The sequence below is a fragment of the Grammomys surdaster genome, unplaced genomic scaffold (genome assembly GCF_004785775.1).
Source record: "Grammomys surdaster isolate TR1022 unplaced genomic scaffold, NIH_TR_1.0 191, whole genome shotgun sequence".
In the NCBI taxonomy this organism is placed as follows: Eukaryota; Metazoa; Chordata; class Mammalia; order Rodentia; family Muridae; genus Grammomys; species Grammomys surdaster.
In genome coordinates, this window is record NW_021604636.1 from 6732615 (window position 1) to 6750028 (window position 17414).

The 17414-nt window shown below is 44.7% G+C and overlaps 1 protein-coding gene across 1 annotated transcript in view; it reads left to right on the forward strand.

The window, feature by feature from the left end:
* Positions 1-469: 469 nt before the first annotated feature.
* Positions 470-17414, forward strand: part of Pla2r1 (phospholipase A2 receptor 1) — a 120332-nt gene continuing 103387 nt past the window's right edge. The window contains exon 1 of the mRNA XM_028769271.1: positions 470-662. Coding sequence (XP_028625104.1) covers positions 542-662 — 121 coding nt within the window. The 5' untranslated portion in view covers positions 470-541. The remainder of the gene's footprint in view (positions 663-17414) is intronic.

Below are 17414 nucleotides of genomic sequence, written 5' to 3' on the forward strand. Positions count from 1 at the left end.
TTGGAGACCAGGTTGGGCCCCTAGGTGTCTCCTGTGCTCTGCATTCCAGAGGCGTCCCAGGCCTGAGTTCATCCGGCAGCCCTTTCCACTCATCTGCCGGCAGACAAACCCTTGCAAATCCAGTAGGCAGGTTTCTTCTCATGGAGAGGATTAGCTCGCTCACCCAGGCTGCTGACGACTGCCGTTGTCAGCAGGTACTGCAGCAAACCCGAGAGAGTTTGAAGGGGAGCCACGCTGCCGCCTTAGCCCTGCTTTCTCCTAACCTCAAAAGGTGGCAGAGTTTAAGCAGCACAGGGCCCGGCCCCTCTTCCTGCTCCCTCCCCAAGGCAGTGTGGGCGGGGCGGGGAAAACTCCGCTATTTGTGTCTCCACGCCCAGAGCCCCAAGTGTACACACTGTGGCGACAAGGGAGGCGAGTTCATTTCCAGGGCTCCGGGGTGGCGTGGTCCTCGAGAAGAGTGGTAGCTTCTCTTGCCTCCCGTACCCTAGTCCAGAGCAGGGGACACAGTTGTGGTCCCTGTGGGCGTCACCTAGCGTGCCTGATGGTGCAATGGTTAGCGACGCTGCAGCTGCTCTGGCTGCAGCTACTGCTGTTGCTGGGGGTTCACCAGGGCAGCGCCCAAGATTTGACTCACGCCCAGGAACCGGCCCTCGAGTGGCGTGGTGAGTGTCCCCAGCGCCGAGGTGGGGGCAGATTGGCACCCGGGATTCGGGGCGGGAAACGGGTAGCGATTGAGCAAGACAAATAAGAATTTGTATTGTAGTTGCTTGTGCCCTGTCCCGGGGCAGATGAAACAGATCCAGCCCGTACAGTCCCTTCCGCACATCCTCTTGGCTTCCAAATTACGGCGCGGTGAGGGGCAGGGTCTTCCTTTCCAGGCTTGTGGAACGCCTGGGGTCTAGGAGAGTAGAAATAGCTTCAAAATGCAAACTTTACAAGGGTTGGTTAGGAGGATCACCTCTCAGATAAAGCTGACAAGCAGATATCTCATTTCATTCCCTTCCAAAGAGAGAACTTGGCTCATCGTGTGTACAACACTCTACAGATAACCCCCAAATAGGCCTGTCTGCTACGCCTCTTGGGGAAGCGGGCCACTGAGGCCAAGCCCTCATTGGGGTGGACAGCTATGGGACTTGTACAGACATTAGCTACCTTCTGCTCCTCGGTTTTTCTATGCTGAACAATGGATCTATAATATTCATGGAACCACTGAAAATTACGTTCCACAGCCCCAGACACGTGTACAAACTGATGAATTCAGCATAGGTTTGAGCATCAATCCACATAGTAAGATCCAAAGTGAGCACATAAGGAAACCCAAGGAAAAAATCAGTGTCTGGAAGAGCAACTCAGGAAGGAGTCTCTGAGGCATAAAAGGTGTGTCCCAGAACGCATGACTATGACATGATAAAAGGCAAGCAAGCAGGTGGCCTTAAACCAGAAGGAGCCAGCTGGCAGCTCCTGTGCACTCTGTCCTAGGAATATGTTTGGAGAAGAGGCATAAAACAAGATGTAATCCAGTTCTTTGTTCTTTTGTTTTCCCTTCAACATATGCTCACATTTTTAAGGTTTTTACTTATTTGCTTATTTCTCAGTTGTACTTCGGAGCACTCTCCAGGGGCTTTATGCTCACCAAGGCTAAACCACACCCGCTCTTCTTATTCTGGACCAGCCAGAATACTCTCTTAGGTATTTTTTCAGTTAAGTAAAACTCACTCTAAGTACACATGGGCAAGCATCATGTCCCGCAGTTTGCCACTTTGTATCTTAGCATGCAGGTCTTACCTGGGCTTAAGTGTTACGAAAGGGTAGCAGCTTGTGAGGCTAGCTGCCTCCGGAAGCATGCTCCTCCCAGTCAGGGTCAGCACCTACTGTGAGCTAATCCTTTCTATATTTGGCAGACCCAAATCCTGGCCTGAGATAGTGGCTAATGAGGCCTTCTTTTCCATAATCAAGGGTACTTTGAAAATTAGAATCACCAGCTCCCTGCTGTACTCGCCAGATACAGCCTGCAAATCCAGAGTTCAACCTTGTGGGCCCAAAGATTCTTCAAATGCAGGCACTGCGGTTTATGCACTAAAAGTATAGACATTCTACACTAACTACTACACTAACTACTACTATACTACTTCCTGACCCCATCACCTACACCAGTGGAATTACAAGTGAACTGTAGACAGGCATGAAATCAAGTTTTTATTAGCAAAGAAGAAAACAAAATATTAGTATTGGGGAAAAGAGTGGAGTCTTCTCTTGTTTCCTGCACTCTAGGCTAGAGCAGAGGACATGGTTGTAGTTCTCCTGGGGGGTCACCTAGCATGCCAAAGAGTGCAATGGTTAGCGATGCTGCAGCTGCTCTGGCTGCAGCTACTGCTGCTGCTTGGGGTTCACCAGAGCAGTGCTCAAGATTTGACTCACACCCAGGAACCAAGCCCTCGAATGGCAGAGAACTAGACAGTGTCTACTTCTCAGTCTTAGGCCTTCTAAGGTTGTGGTAAAAACTATGAGCAAAAGCAACTTGGGGCAGAAAGGGCTAATTTCATTCACCTCACAGATTACAGTCCATCCTGGAGGGAAGTCAGGAGAGGATCTCACGAAAGACAGGAACCTGGGGACAGGAGCTGATGCAGAGGCTGGGGAAGAAGGGGGCTTTCTGGATTGCTCCCCATTGTTTTCTTGGCCTGCTTTCTTAAAGCACCAGCAGTAGGAACTGGACAGCCCAGACAAGGGAGGCACTATCAGTAAGAAGCTGGACTTTCCCACATCACTATCAGTTAAAATGTACCACAGGTTTGCCCACAGGCCAATCTTATAGGTGCATTTTCTCAACTGAAGTAACCGCTTCATAATTGACTCCAGTTTGGGTCAAGTTGACACAAAACTGGCCAGCAGAAGTGAAGTTCCTGTATTCAAGTGCAAGAACCAGGGGACAGCTACAATGTGTGTGGCCGTGTTTTGTGACACCTATTTCTTTCTCTCTGCCTCAGCACTACTGATTTACCTTTAGCCGTGATTGGCATCCCTTCAGAAGGTAATAAAGTCACTTTAGTTGCATACCCACTAAGAGTAGATTTATAGCAATGCATAACAGGTTCCACACGCAATATTGTTCTGTGCATTCAAGTATACCAGCCCTGGGAGGCAAACATGTTCTGTTGTGTTCAATCATACATCAGTAATCTTTATGGGGAAATCAGTGCATGTTGTACCATAGGGCGGTAGAGATCACTGAGCTTCAGGGACAGCCTGGATATGATATTTACAAGACCTTGAACGAGTTACCTCGTCTCTGTGCCTCATTTGTAAAACATTGAGCCTTATAATGGCATGTGTTGTCCGTTAGCCGTATGATCTTCATGGCATCTTATTCCTCTGGCCATGACTATTTTGACAACCCCAGGTCCATCATTTCGCATCCTCGGCACTATCTTAGTGGATCCTGTCCTCCACTTCCATGTTGACTAAACCAAAGTCTTTTCTGTGGTTGACTTTCCCTCACTGAGTCTTCTGGCTTTGTGCTAAAATGTGCTAACACCACTGTTCTGGTTAGTTCTCTGTTACTGTGATACAAGACTTTGACCAAAAGCGCCTTGTGAAGGAAAAGGTTTATTTGGATTCTACACAGGTCACAATCCATCACTGAGGGAAGTCGAGGCAGGACCTCAATGCATGAACCATGGAGGAACACTGCTTGCTGGCTGACTCAGGCTCATGCTCAGCCTACTTCCTTATGTGGTCCAGGAGTACCTGTCCAGGAAATGGTATCTCCCATTGTGGGCTAGGCCCACAGTTATTCATCAAGAAAATGCCTCATAGACATGCCCACAGACCAACGCAATAAACACAGTTACTCCACTGAGACTCTCTTTTCAAGTGATTCCAGGCTGTGTCAAGTTGTCAAGTTGACCACTCGCAGACTCCAGATACTGGGAGGGCAAAGGGAAAATGAAGATGGAGTAGGACATCCTGGGGAGAGAAAGGCAACGTTTTTGCTAAAGGAAGTTAACTAAGAATAAACACATGTAAAAGTACATTGAAGGCTAAAAGCCATAACTGTAAAGTGGCTCTGATCAAGGCAGGGTGAGAGTTTCCTCTCGTGGGGTTGGTTCCCCAGATGCACAAGTGTAGCACGCTCCATAGGACTGAGGTGGCTCTCTTGGACAAGGAGCGCAAAGAAAAATGAGGGTGTCAGTGTCTGTGAGGTCAATACCTTGACCATGGCTCCTGCCTAAGAGAAGGTAGTGAAGGTGGGTGAAGGGAAGAGTGGTGAGCAATGGCTGAAGACCTCCCTGGTCTCTCTCTGATAATGATAGTTGTCTGCATTTGAACAAGTCCTAGATTAGAGGACGTGAGCTCAGAGCCAGCAGCATCAGCTGCATACCCCTATACTCCGAATATAAAAACAAGAGTACTAAATGACACTGTCTCCAAAAAGCCAACAGAGATAGACACAGAAATGCAAACAACTTCAAACCAGAAGAGTAGGTGTTAAGACAAGGAGCAGTGAGTGGAGGGCTGAGGGCTGCAGAGGAGGGACTGGCCTGAGGAACTGGAGGCCTGCCAAAAGGGCTCTCACTGTCTTAAAGGATAAGAAGAGAACTGGCATATGAGGAAAGGGAGTTAGGGTACCAAGTCATATTTTATGTGACAGCCATAGAACCAAGCATTAGCCACTGTCAAAGTTCAATAAGCTGAAAGTTCCCCATGAGTCTCTTTTATGTGCAAAGCAAAGGGCCTTGTTAAGGTCACTGGGGCAAGTGTGGGGCACATTGTGCTCTCTACAAGTATTGTGTGGAGACTCAAAAATACTGGCCACTGGGATGAAGCAACACCTGCCCCCCATACCCGCTCAGTAAAGACATCATCTAGAAAGTTAAGGTTGAGCTAAGTCAGTCCTAGCAAGAAGCAACAAGTGTGAAATTTAAAATATGGTTACTTTTGTTTTCTTTTAAAATGAGTAAGCAAAAGGAAACAAGTGAAGTTTGGGTAACAGACAAAGAGAATCGGCAATTGGGGAGATTTAACCTTTCTGGATATTGGCACCAAGCGTGATAGCTCTCAGGGCTTCCTGGGACTATGTAGTCGCAGGACTGGTCATGAAGCTGGACAGGAAGTGAGAAAGGATACTTGACGCACAAGTCAAGAAGCCAACTGGCTAGAGGCATTCTAGGAGCCAGAGCCATGAATCTAATGTTCACAGAAATATTTCACACCACAACGCACAGTATATGTGGGATATATGTTTAACTAAATGTTTCCTTTAAAAGATGCCCTTGCCCAATATATCACAGTGTTTTTTTTTTCCCTACTCTATACTCTTTTGTCTATTCTGTCAGAGTGGTTATGATACTAAATTCATTCCATGAGCTATGTTAATAGGCACAGCCATCAGTAGACAAAGCACTGGGCTAGAGTATTGATGTATCAATTTAGAAGTTAAAGATTTTTCAGATGAAGAGAACAAAGAGGAGCCTGCTATTGCCAGAATCATCTGGTGAGGAAAAGTGGTTCAGGGCAGTAGGCCCCAGTGGAGGAAGAGAAGAGAGATTGCCCCCTGGGAGAGCTTTCTGGAAGACTGAGAATCTGGAGGGTGAGCTGGGGAAAGGGTCGGAGCTCTGACGTTCTCCCATAGCGCCGTTTCTGATACAGAGGTTGAAATGTCTACTTTCCCGAGATCCTAGTAGTTCCCAACACTGGATAGGACTCTGTGCCAGTTTACTCTGTGCCACAGTGAACATCATCACACCGAGGTAGTAATTGGCAAGATATACTTTTCACCTATGCCATACATGAAACATGCAGTTCCATTTAGCCCTAGGATGATCAATAGGTATCCTTACTGTCTGTGGGCCTTGCTCTCAAATCCCGCATATACAAGTGAATATTTTCATAAAGCAAAAATGTCCAATGTATTGGTTTACACACTGTTCTAGGTAACTCCTATGTCCGTAGGCAATACGCCATGCTTCTAATCTGGAGATTGGGAATTTAAAAAAAAGCACGACCAGTCTAGTTTTAGCTGTTTCCCTGACCACAAATCACTCCAACCCTCTGGACTCCATCTCTCTCATCTCTGTCCGTGGTCTCTCAGCATCTCTGCCTTCGTGTTTTTCTTGTTTGCCTCCTCTGATTGGCTCTTTACTGCACTCACTTACTTTGCACCTTAGCATAGCTTTCCGGTTTGCCTGGTCCTTTTAACTCTTCATCATTTCCCATTTGGTCATCTCATTTCCCATTGGTCATTGTCATAGTGACAGATATCACCCAAAACAGGTTCTAAGCCAATGACCAGAAAGGTTAAGTCACTTAGGGACCCCAGTTATTCCCTCAGTCCCTCTTCTTTGATCTGACAATTCATTTATTTATCTTGGGTGTCCTGAAACAACAGTGCTTTTGTGCTCTCTTCTGATCTCACTCCTAGCTAGCGAATCCTCATTCAATCTATCAGAGTAACCAATTTGAGATATCTCTGTACTGTTCCTCCCAAAAGCTTTCAGAAACTGTCCTTGAAAGCTTTTTAGATGTTCCCGCACATAGCTGAGAACATGTCATAAATCATTGGCTTGAATTGATGGAAATGAAAAGAAATACTATACTTTAAAAACATGAAACAAACCAAAGAGCACCTTATAAATACTATATTAACTACAGTATTTTTATGAAGTAAAGTCACTCAAGAAAAACAAGCTCTGTGGTAGGCCACTAAATAAAGCAAGAGCTTTCTATGTTTGTGAGTGGTCACGTGACTTGTTAATTTATGATACTTTCCAGACTACTGTCGTTCCAAAGAAGTACGTTATTAGTTGTTGAGAAATTGCAAGGACGAAAATAAAGAGGAATGGAAATTCAGAATGAGCGCTGTCTTTTCTCACGGCCCTTACATCCAAAAGTTAAGATTCTGTTTTCAGTTTTATTAATGTTGTCAAAGTGATCCACATGCCTAAGGGTATCACCATCAGGAGCCTGTGATGCTAGCAGTAGAATGAACCCTAGTCTGCAGTTGGGGAATCCAAGGCAGATTCTCACTGAGTCTCAAGCACGTGTTCTGTAGCCTGGTGGGTATTTTTTCTCCCACAGCACTAACTTAGATCAAAAAAGACCAGGGAAGGATTCATGGGTGTGAACCCAGCATAGTTTCTTGAAGTTCCATATTGAGAAAGGCCTCCAACATAGTTTTGCTCTATGGTCCGAGGTCTTCATTTTTATCTTTGAGTTTATGTGCAATATGTAAGTCTGATGGACAGGGGAGAACAAAGCAGGGGCTCAGGACTCAGTTCTCCTGGCTTTTTCTCTCTGGGACAGGCTCCTGACCATTCCCTCCATGGTATATCCATGTGACCACCACTGCTATCAACTTGGGGTAGCAAGCAGACTGCCTGGGTCCCGAGAGTGGACTGCCCACTGGCCAGCAAACTCGCCTCATACCCAAGAAGACTGAGAGCTGATCACCTATGTTCAAGCTAGATACTAAGTGTGTGCCAAGAGTATTATGGGATAGGGAGTGTGATCCTTGTGGGCCTGTGGGAAGGAGAGCTGTTTCTCTGTGGCTAGCTGGGGACACACGTTTTCATTTTGCACTGGAGTTGTTGTGATATAATACTATAGCCAATGGCAACTTAAGGAAAAATGAGTTTAGTTGGCTTTATGGTCTCAATGGTGAGAAAGACATGGCAGCAGGAGACCAGAGCAAGAAGCCGCGAGATCACATCTTCAACTTTAAACAAAGGAGAGAGAGCAACCTGGAAGTGGGACAGAGCTACAACCCCTCAAAACTGGTCCCCAGTAACACCATGACTCCTCTAGAAAAACCACTGCACTCTTCTCCCCCAATAGTGTTACAAAGTGTTCTAATACCAGAGTCTGGGGGGGGGGGGGGAATTAAACCCCAAAAATGGGGGGTGTTTTAATTTTAAAATTTTTTTTAAAACATAAAAAATATTGTAAAACCCCAACCCCCCCCCCCCACAAAAATACAAATTTTTTACAAAAAAAAAACCCCCCCCCCCCCCAAAGGGAAACAAGTTAAAGAGAGAAGGTTAGTCTGGCTCTAACCCTATACAGTGGTGTTCTCATAGTAAGGGAACTTGGGATGAAATATGGATAAAAAATAGAGATATGAAGAGAGTCAGGAAGGTGACCTAAAGCAAATGGGAGAGGCTCCTTCCCTCTGAGACTTAGAAAGGCCACCCCCACCCCAGCTTGGCCTCACCCTTCAGCCTCCAGAATCAGAAAAAAAATAAATAAATTTCTGTTGTTTAGGCCACTCTGTTTGTGGGAACTACTAAAGATATAAACAAATAGCCCACCTTAAACATCGTGTTGTATTTGCTTTCTAAAACACCTACCTCAAGTTTACATTGATTTTTAAACAGCCACATTCCTAATGCAGTTCAGGATAGACAGCTCAGTGTAAATAAAATACGTTTGCCTTTAGAGAGGCCACACGGCATTTCCGATTGACAGTGGAGCTTTTTTCTGTCTGCTTACTAAGTTCAGTCTGTGTCATTTCCCCCAGGGCTTTACCATGCAGGCAGGGTGAGTAGTTTAACATGTCAGTCTTACCATGTCCTGCCTTAACTTGCTCCCTAGTGACTGAGCTGGCATAGTTTCAACACACACGGGCCCATAAGAAAAGAACAGAATCAGAGTGAATAGTGAGTTTTTACCCCAGCGATGTCTGCTGTGTACTTTCCAGTTAAATGAAAGCAAAAACGATGCAGGGATAGACTGAGAACAAAAAGGACAAAACATGTTCCTTGCTCCATTTAAATCTTCTTAGTAAGATACAAAATTACAGCAAAGAGCCTGGCTGAGGGGTGGGGGTGGGGGGTGAGAATGGGCCTGGATGGCTGAGATCCTCAAAAGCACTCTAAACGGTTAATGCACCTGCAGGGGTTGGTAAGAGGTAATTTAAAGCCCCACACAAGTGTGCCCAGTGGGGCTGATTAAGCCAGGTTTCATTTTTCCCCACTTGTGACAAAGGGTATTGTGTGCCTCCTAGAACCTGAAGCAGTGATTTGAGGAGATTAGAGTAAAAAGGAACAGGAACAAGTAAAAGATTTAGCAGGAGGGGACCCGTGGGCCTGGGGAGGGGGTGATCATTCAGGTTCACAAGCAGCAGGAGACTAAAGACACCTCAGAATCAAGGACATGCTAGGACGATGGAAGGAGAAGGAAGCACTGAGACAGGAGTAGTTTTGTGGCTTGGGGGTTTTGGTTTTATTGTATGTATGTATGTATGTATGTATGTATGTATGTATGTATGTGTTTTTGTACTTAAGTAACTTTTTAGTTCATTAATAAGAGACAGTAGACAGGAACCTAAGGACTGTTAAAGGTACCCAAATGATCTGAGATAAAATGTACACTTTCAACAGAGCGCTGTGGACAGGAAGCTCTCCCTCCCTCTTCTTTTGTGTATCTGTTCTTTGGAGGACCAGTTAGAGTCCCTTGCTGTAAGCATGGGCAGTTTCTCACTTCTGGCTTACAGAATCCTAAGGAAGAGAACCAGATTTTCTGTCACTGAGGGGGCGGGGGTTGCTTCAACACCTAACAACACCCCTTTGTGCTATGGAGTCAGAATCATGCAGCTGCATCTGAATTTCTGTGTTTACTAAACGGGCTTCGGACAAATCCAAATCCAGGAAGCCGATAAAGGGATTACATCTCCAGAGAGAAGCTTCCCAACTTCAGACTAGTTACAGGGAGTTGCAGTCCCCACTAGCCCCTGCACTCTTCTGTACTCAAACAGGAATCGTGTCAGATGGGCTGGAGAGACAGGTTAACTGGTAAGAACACTTGATGAGCAAGCATGAGGGTCTGAGTTCAAATCCCCACATGAAAATTGTCCAGTGTGGTTGCATGTGCTCTTGTAACTCCAGCACTAGGGGAGTGGGGTGGACAGGAATAGCAGAAGGATCACTGCAGTTCGTTGGCTTCCAGCCTAGCTCCAGGTCAGTGAGAGACTCTGTCTCAAAGGAATACACTTGAGGATGACAGAGTAGGATGCCCAATTCCTTTGGCCTCCATGAGTACCTGCACACACAAGTGCACATGTACACACATGCACACACGCACACACACACACACACACACACACACACACACACATTGACACTGAGCACCACAGAGGCCAACTTCCTCACAGTGTGACCTGCTGAATACTCTGTACGTGCCTACAGTGCTACCAGAGCATAGGACTGCTTTAGAATTCTGTTTTGTTACTTGCTACAAGTTATGTTTCTTAAAAGTACTAAGAGGTAGTTGAGAGACAGAGAATTAACAGTTTAAAACTCGCCTAGCCACTCTATGTCTTCATGAGGTTGCTTCTAAGGGAAGAGCTGTCTAAAGCAGGAGACACTAAAGACAGGTAGAGAAACCCAGGAGAGTTCCAATGGAAGGGCCTCAAGCAACACTTCCTGCAGGTGACTCTAGTTGGCAGTAGGGGGATCGCAGCTGTTCTTTAACTCTTGTGACTGCACAGTGGTCTGGATTGGGTTCATTTTCTCTGGTGGTTAAAGAATTAAAAGGCAGGTATAATCTCTTGTGTGATAGGTAACAGCTGAGAAAATCTCAAACAGCTATCAGTTGGTGAAAAAAGACTTTTATCAGGGGTGAGAAGGCCCCTCGCAGCAAGCACACCAAGACCCTCCCCAAAGCAGACAGAGACCTCCTTGAAGGCTAGAGCTTATCTAAGTCTTCGAAGAATCTTCCTCCCCTAACTTAGGTTGGTCAGTTTGAAAAAAGACACTGTTATGTAAACATGTCCTCATTCGCTTTGAACTTGATGGGCCAGTCCTGGGCCAGTCCGTAACAGAGGCCCTCCTGGCTGGGGGCAAAGGCTTTTGTTTCAAAGTGCCAAGCTACGGAGAAGCTAGCTATGTTGGAAGTTGACCATCTTTATTACATAGTCCTGATCCCTCTCCCTATCTGTCTGCCTCTCAGGGAATCTGTCTAACTCCTAGTCTCTCACGCTGACCTCAAGGGAGTTAGGAGAAATCAGATAGACATTTGAGTACATAAAGCCAAAAACTTAGCCAGTGTAAGTACCTGTGGGTGTAAACATTCTCCTCTTAAAGGGTCTAAGAGATAGTTTATTCTGGAGCTATTTTGAGTGACCATGGCCCCGGGAACACAGATTTAGATTACTGCAAATTCCATCTTCCAATGCGGAATCGGTTTCACATTTTTGTTTATTTGTTTTTTTTATAGTTTTACAGGACAAAGAAAGTCACAAATCAGAGATAATTTAAAATACATAGGTGAGTACACCAGAGAGGCAGGTTCAACGAGATGAGGGAAGCTATTCTATAGGCCCAAGACACATCCTTAGCTCTTGGATTGGTGAATGCTAGTGTTCTGCTAAATTACTGGCTTCTAAGAGGTTTTTACTTAATATCTGGGGTGTTAATCCAGATGCAGAGTGGAGCAAGGAATGGCTATTCCAGAAGGCTAAAAGTAGCCCAAGGTAAAATAATTAGCCTCTGAATCACAAAATTCAAAATCTCTGCACAATACTGAGATTCCATCCTACCCATCAGTCTATGCAGACACAGAGACTGACCCCCAGGAGATGTTTTGTTGACAGCCAGACACAGCTGCTTCTCAGGAATCTCTGTTCATTCACATTTCCAGAATCCTCACGTAACATTCAGCGTTTTGTTGCTGTAATGAAATAGCCAATGCTGTGCAGTTAGAAAGCAACTTATCTCATTAAGTTCATAGCTCTAGAGGTTCACCAGTGTTGTGTTTTATAAAAATAAAAAGAGAGGGAATATGTTTGGTGGATGCGTAGTCAGGTGTGGGGGAAGGTGGTGCCTCTGCAGGCCCATTCTGAGGCCTTCTTCCCCACCATCCCTCCTAGGAACCAGCCACACAACAGTATGTATAGAATAGAGTTTATTCAGGGCACAGGGAGGGGAGTTGAAAGGGTAGTAGAGACAAAGAAAGGCAGAGAGAGAGAGAGAGAGAGAGTAGAGTAGTAAAGGCCAGCCATGAGCACATAGAGAGAGAGGGAAGAGGGAAATGGGGAGATGGGGAAATGGGAGAAGAGGACAGAGCAGGAGCAAAAAGACAAGAGAGAGAGGAGGTAGCAAGCAGCTCCTTTTACAGTGAGTCAAGCACATTGTCAGGTAACAGTGGGGCGGAGCCTAGACAAAATGCTAACAACCAGCACTGTACCAGCATCTGCTCTGGTTGTAGGTTGTAGTGAGACCACTAGGTCATTGTAGATGGCTTCACAATGGCAGAAGGAGGGACACTGGCAAGACAGAAAATCACATGAGCCCTTGGAAGACACACTCGCCCTATATCCATGCCTTAGCACCTACCTTCCATTGATAACCCAGTCCTGCCATTTCCTCCCCCACTGGTACTACTCCCTGACTTGCATATATGTTTTCAATCTCCAATTCTGGACCACAGTTATAATTTCAAGACTGTTCCTCAAACCCATTCATGTGCCGCCTTGCTCCACCTGAATCACAGCCTCTGAGGCAGGTGCTTGGTCTTTCACTGTCTGGGCACACAGAAGGTACACAACAAATATTTTAGTTGATGTCAATTTGACCCTAGATCATCTTTTTAAGCCACAGCCTCATCTATTTCTTGTTCCAAAAGCTTCCTTTCATATGATACACTTAATAATGCAATTTTTAAAATAAAATTCAAGATCCTCATAGGATGATCCCAAAGCACAAGGAAGTCATTCTAACTTCACATTCTCCTGCTGCCAGAATTTTCTATACAACTATACTGTCGTTGTCCAAAGGTTGACTGACTTCATCGGCTCTGAGCTTTAGTGACACTCTCTGTGTCCTGGGTATCCCGTTTACAAGCTTCCTTAGTTGGCCACCTGTGTATCTATTGACTCATGCCCCTGCTATTCTGACACTATCTGACAAGCAGAGGCAACTCTCCTCTCAGAGACCAGTGCATACCTGTGGTTACAAATATTAGGCACCTGGTCAGTATTTCTTGGGGAAAATATGTGGATTGTGATTCTCTGATATTTAAGATTGATGCCCTTTACCCCTGGCTTCTACCATGTTGGACTTCTGTGAGGTAAACTATAAACCTGGCCTTGAGTTATAAGTCACTTACTCCTGAGGGCAGCATTGTGACTTAGATAGCCTTCCATCTGCAGGTTCCCAACATGACACTCACAACATGTTTGTTGTTGAAAATTTCAAGTTGCCCACTTGAGCAATCTATTAGCCTGTCAGTTCTTCTTTCTAAATGTTTTGACAAGATATATGAAAATAAATTCACAGTAGAGTACAGACCTCAGTAAACTTCAAACTCGTGTCCTAAGAGAAAATGGGTTTGGGTGGGGGGAAGTAATGAATGAATGACTCAATTAAATAACTTCTCCAGGCCTGTCTGGGCAAAGTTTGTCTCTCTGCTGAACTTGAGTTCTACTCAGTGCTGTTCAGCTTATCCTCCCTGTGAGACAGGCAAGCACATGTCCACACATGCTCCTTACATGGGAGGCCCATCTACTTCCTACTGATGGCAGTTGAAGTCTGAGTTAAGTGTCTTTTTATGTGATCTGTTTTCTTGATCCTGGTTTTAAATACTTATTTTTTTCACAGACTCATTTGGAGCATAACTGTAGTGTTTCTTCAGCACTGACAGGACTTCCTTCCTTCATTACATTAACTAGGGAAGTTCTCATGCTTTCAGAACACACAGGTTGAGAGTTTCCACGGACAGATAGTTAGATTAACAATTCCTTGGCCTCCAGGCCTCTCCCTCCCACACGGCTGGAACCAAAGAGTGCTTGCTGAGTGGATGAGTGTGTGAATGTTCCAGCTGCAGTCATGAGAACAGTACCTTAGCTTAAGCAGAACAGTTGATCAAGGCAGAGCGTCCCTCTCACCTCTAACCCAGAAGCAGAAAGAGGGGACTAGTCGGCCTGTGTTTTAAAGCAATGTAAATTAGCTTGTAAATTTCTTCAAGTAATCCATACCTCTTCCGCACCCAAATTTATAATTAGGAAGGGAAGAACACTTGCCTGCAAAGAGATTTAGTAATTCTGGCAGTACTTCATTAATCACTTAATCACTGTTCAAGCAGAACTGATATCCTTGACATATATAATCAATCTTGATTCCTCCCACACTCGATTTCCATCCTTTTTTAAACCCAACAACTGCACGCACTAAGGATTAGTGCCATCTTTCCACATTACGGTGTTGTTAGGGGCAACTATGTTGTGCGCACAGTAGTAACCAGAACAGCGATGCATACAGTCGGTCTCTTTGGTCTCTTCGTGGTCCACTGGAAGACTGTTTTGTTGTTAGTGAATTCAAGGAGATTGATGGTGCTGGAAGCCAGGTGTGGTAGCTCCCTGCCGTGATCCCAGTGCTTTCCAGGCTAGGGCAAGGGAGCTCAGCACTAGCCAGAAGAACAGTAAGAATCTGCCTCTAATAAGTAGAGGGCTAGTTGGGCAGTCACAGAGATATGAAATATTAGGATCAGATTCTGATGTGACTTAATGGGAAAATGGCTTGGGTCCTTTGTTAGCTTGGCTTACTGAGAGGCAGCACGTCTGTTCAGGTAGGTCAACCATACCTATTTTAAAATATAAATAGATTTTTTTTCATGAAACTACATGCCATGGAGCTGCTATGGCTCCCAGAACTCAGCAGCATGACACATGCTAATCTAGTAGTATTTTTATGCTTTGGAAAGGATTTTGGTGATTACTGGTGTGATTCCACCAGCCCTAATTCTACAATTCTTTCCCCTTAAATGTGTATTGACTTATGTCTTAGTTAAGGTTTTACTGCTGTGAACAAACACCATCACCAAGGCAACTCTTAGAAAGACAACATTTAATTGGGGTTGGCTTACAGGTTCAGAGGTTGAGTCCATTTTCATCAAGGTGGGAGCATGGCAGTGTCCAGGCAGGCATGGTGCAGGAGGAACTGAGAGTGTTACATCTTCATCTGAAGGCCGCTAGGAAAAGACTGACTTCCAGGCAGCTAGGATGAGGGTATTAAAGTCCATGCCCAAAGTGACACAGGTACTCAGACAAGGCCACACCTCCTCCAACAAGGCCACACCTACTCCAACTCTGAATAGTGCCACTCCCTGGGCCCAGTATATACAAACCATCACAATTTGGAAATATAAAACATTATTCTTTCACCTCAAATCCTGGTGATGTGCAATTTCTCTGTCCACTTATTTATTCTGCCACCAATATACTGCTTGCTCATGTCACACTTTTTTTGGGTTTTTTTTTTCCAGGTCGTGATTTTTATTGCTTAATAAAGTTGCATATTTATTTTACTTTCTGTGCTTGTGCCTTCAACACTTTGACAACGATTTTCTGCTCCTCAGTAAGGAACACATTTGGCACACATGGAACAACTATAGGCCCTGCTGATGGGCTTCATCTTAGACAATCTTATAAGGACTTTGGGTCTCACAGCACGAACCCCTTGCAATCTGCCTGGGCACATGCCACAGCGGATGTAGGTGCTTTCCCAACCTTCTTGGTGTAAAGGCAAACAATCCTGTTGCCAGGGGTTCGAGACAGCCTGGTTTTGTTAGAGACTGTACTGTAAGAATGCTTACAACAGTATGTCAAACACTGGACCATCCCCAGAAGAGCTAGTTTTTTGTTTTGTTTTGTTTTGAATTTTCAGTATATACTTTACAGGCAGGAAGTGTGGAAGAACAAAACATAAAGAGTCTTAATAATAATTGTTTCTGTAACTGAAAATATGAGACAAGGATTTTTTAATCTGGTGCTTTGAAGAGTATGTTTCCTCCATAATCTCTGAGGATCCCTTTACCCTCACTGCCTGTGGTTAAAGCAAAAGTTAAAGTAAACATTTTACTATTGACAACGTTTTAAAAAAGAAAATAAGTCTTCAGCAGATGTTCAGAGTAGAACTTCACAGCCAGATCTATGGGTCAACAGTGGCCTCTGACACTCTGAATCAAGATGTCTGAGAAGTACTACAAAGTCATGCTTCCCGGGGTCTTCTTACTTGCGGTGGGAGGTTTGCATGGTTTATTTAAGAGACTGTCATTCACATCCTTCTGAGATTCATAGTGTACAGAGTCCCAGTTAAATAGGGAAAGCGAGAGACTGTCAGAGATCAAGTCATCCATCCAGAGATACACAGCCGGTCTGTGGTGGGTTCACCTGTGTCCAGAGTTCTTACCCAGTGACTCTATGTTTTCAACCCAGATGCATAAATTGAGGCCCAGTCAGTAGAAAGCAGAGCTGGCTACATTTGAATATGTACATCAGATAGAAGCTGAGCTACAGGATGATAGCAGTAGAATAATTATCCTTTATTGAAAAATTAATGGGACTCTGAGCTAGCTAGAAAGCAATTAGCAGATTACAGCAGAAATTAAGACTAGCATTCGGCCCAGGCATGAAAAGGTGAAAGGAAGGGTGGGAGGGAAGGTTAATGATTGAAATCCACATCACCCTGACAAGGGATGGATTTGATTTTGAGTGACTGTTACTAATAGCCACTCTGAGATGGCTTCCATTAGAAAAACAAATTTCCTGATCTAAATGAAATCTTCCCTAGAACCATTCATTTTCCACCCACGCCATCGGCACTCCCTTCTCTTCTGCTCCAGTGTACGTTAATCAAAGCATTTTCTGACCCCTAACAACCCCTCAAGCAAATGGTTATAGGAAAGGTTATCAGTTTTTAAATGAGGCACGGCTTTCACTGATACATTGACAATGTTTTTTTTAAATAATATTATTTATTTAATGTACATGAGTACACTATAGCTGTCTTCAGACATACCAGAAGAGGGCATCAGATCCTATTACAGATGGTTGTGAGTCACCATGTGGTTGCTGGGAATTGAACTCAGGACCTCTGGAAGAGCAGTCAGTGCTCTTAACCACTGAGCTATCTCTCCAGCCCACTGACAACGTTTTTTAACAGAGTTTTAAGTGATTTGAGCTGCAATAAATCAGCTCTCAGTCACACTGATGAGTTTTGGAGGAAACCAAAAGAATTTTCCCCCAAACGAGACACTAACCCATCAGCCCCATGTGTTGGGAGGCTCGTCTGCACTGTTTCAAACCACTCTATGGCTCTACCTGTCTCTGATATGTCTTTTCTATGACTCTTCCTAAGCCCACCCAGTCATTTAAGGGAAACTAATAAGGCCCTCTCAGAGTTTTAAAGAACAAATGGGAAGTAGAATGGAATGTGGGAGCCTGACTAAGGGAAAGACAAAGGAACTCATGGATGTGAACAGGTATCCTGAGAGAAGGCCATCCTAAAGCCCAGCTGCCATGAGCTTTAGGACATGCTGACATGTCTGATCAACACCAGGCACTTACAGAACTTAGACCACAGAACTAAGATAGCATTATTGCCTTTAGAATACCTGTGACGAAATGTGTGCATAGCTATAAA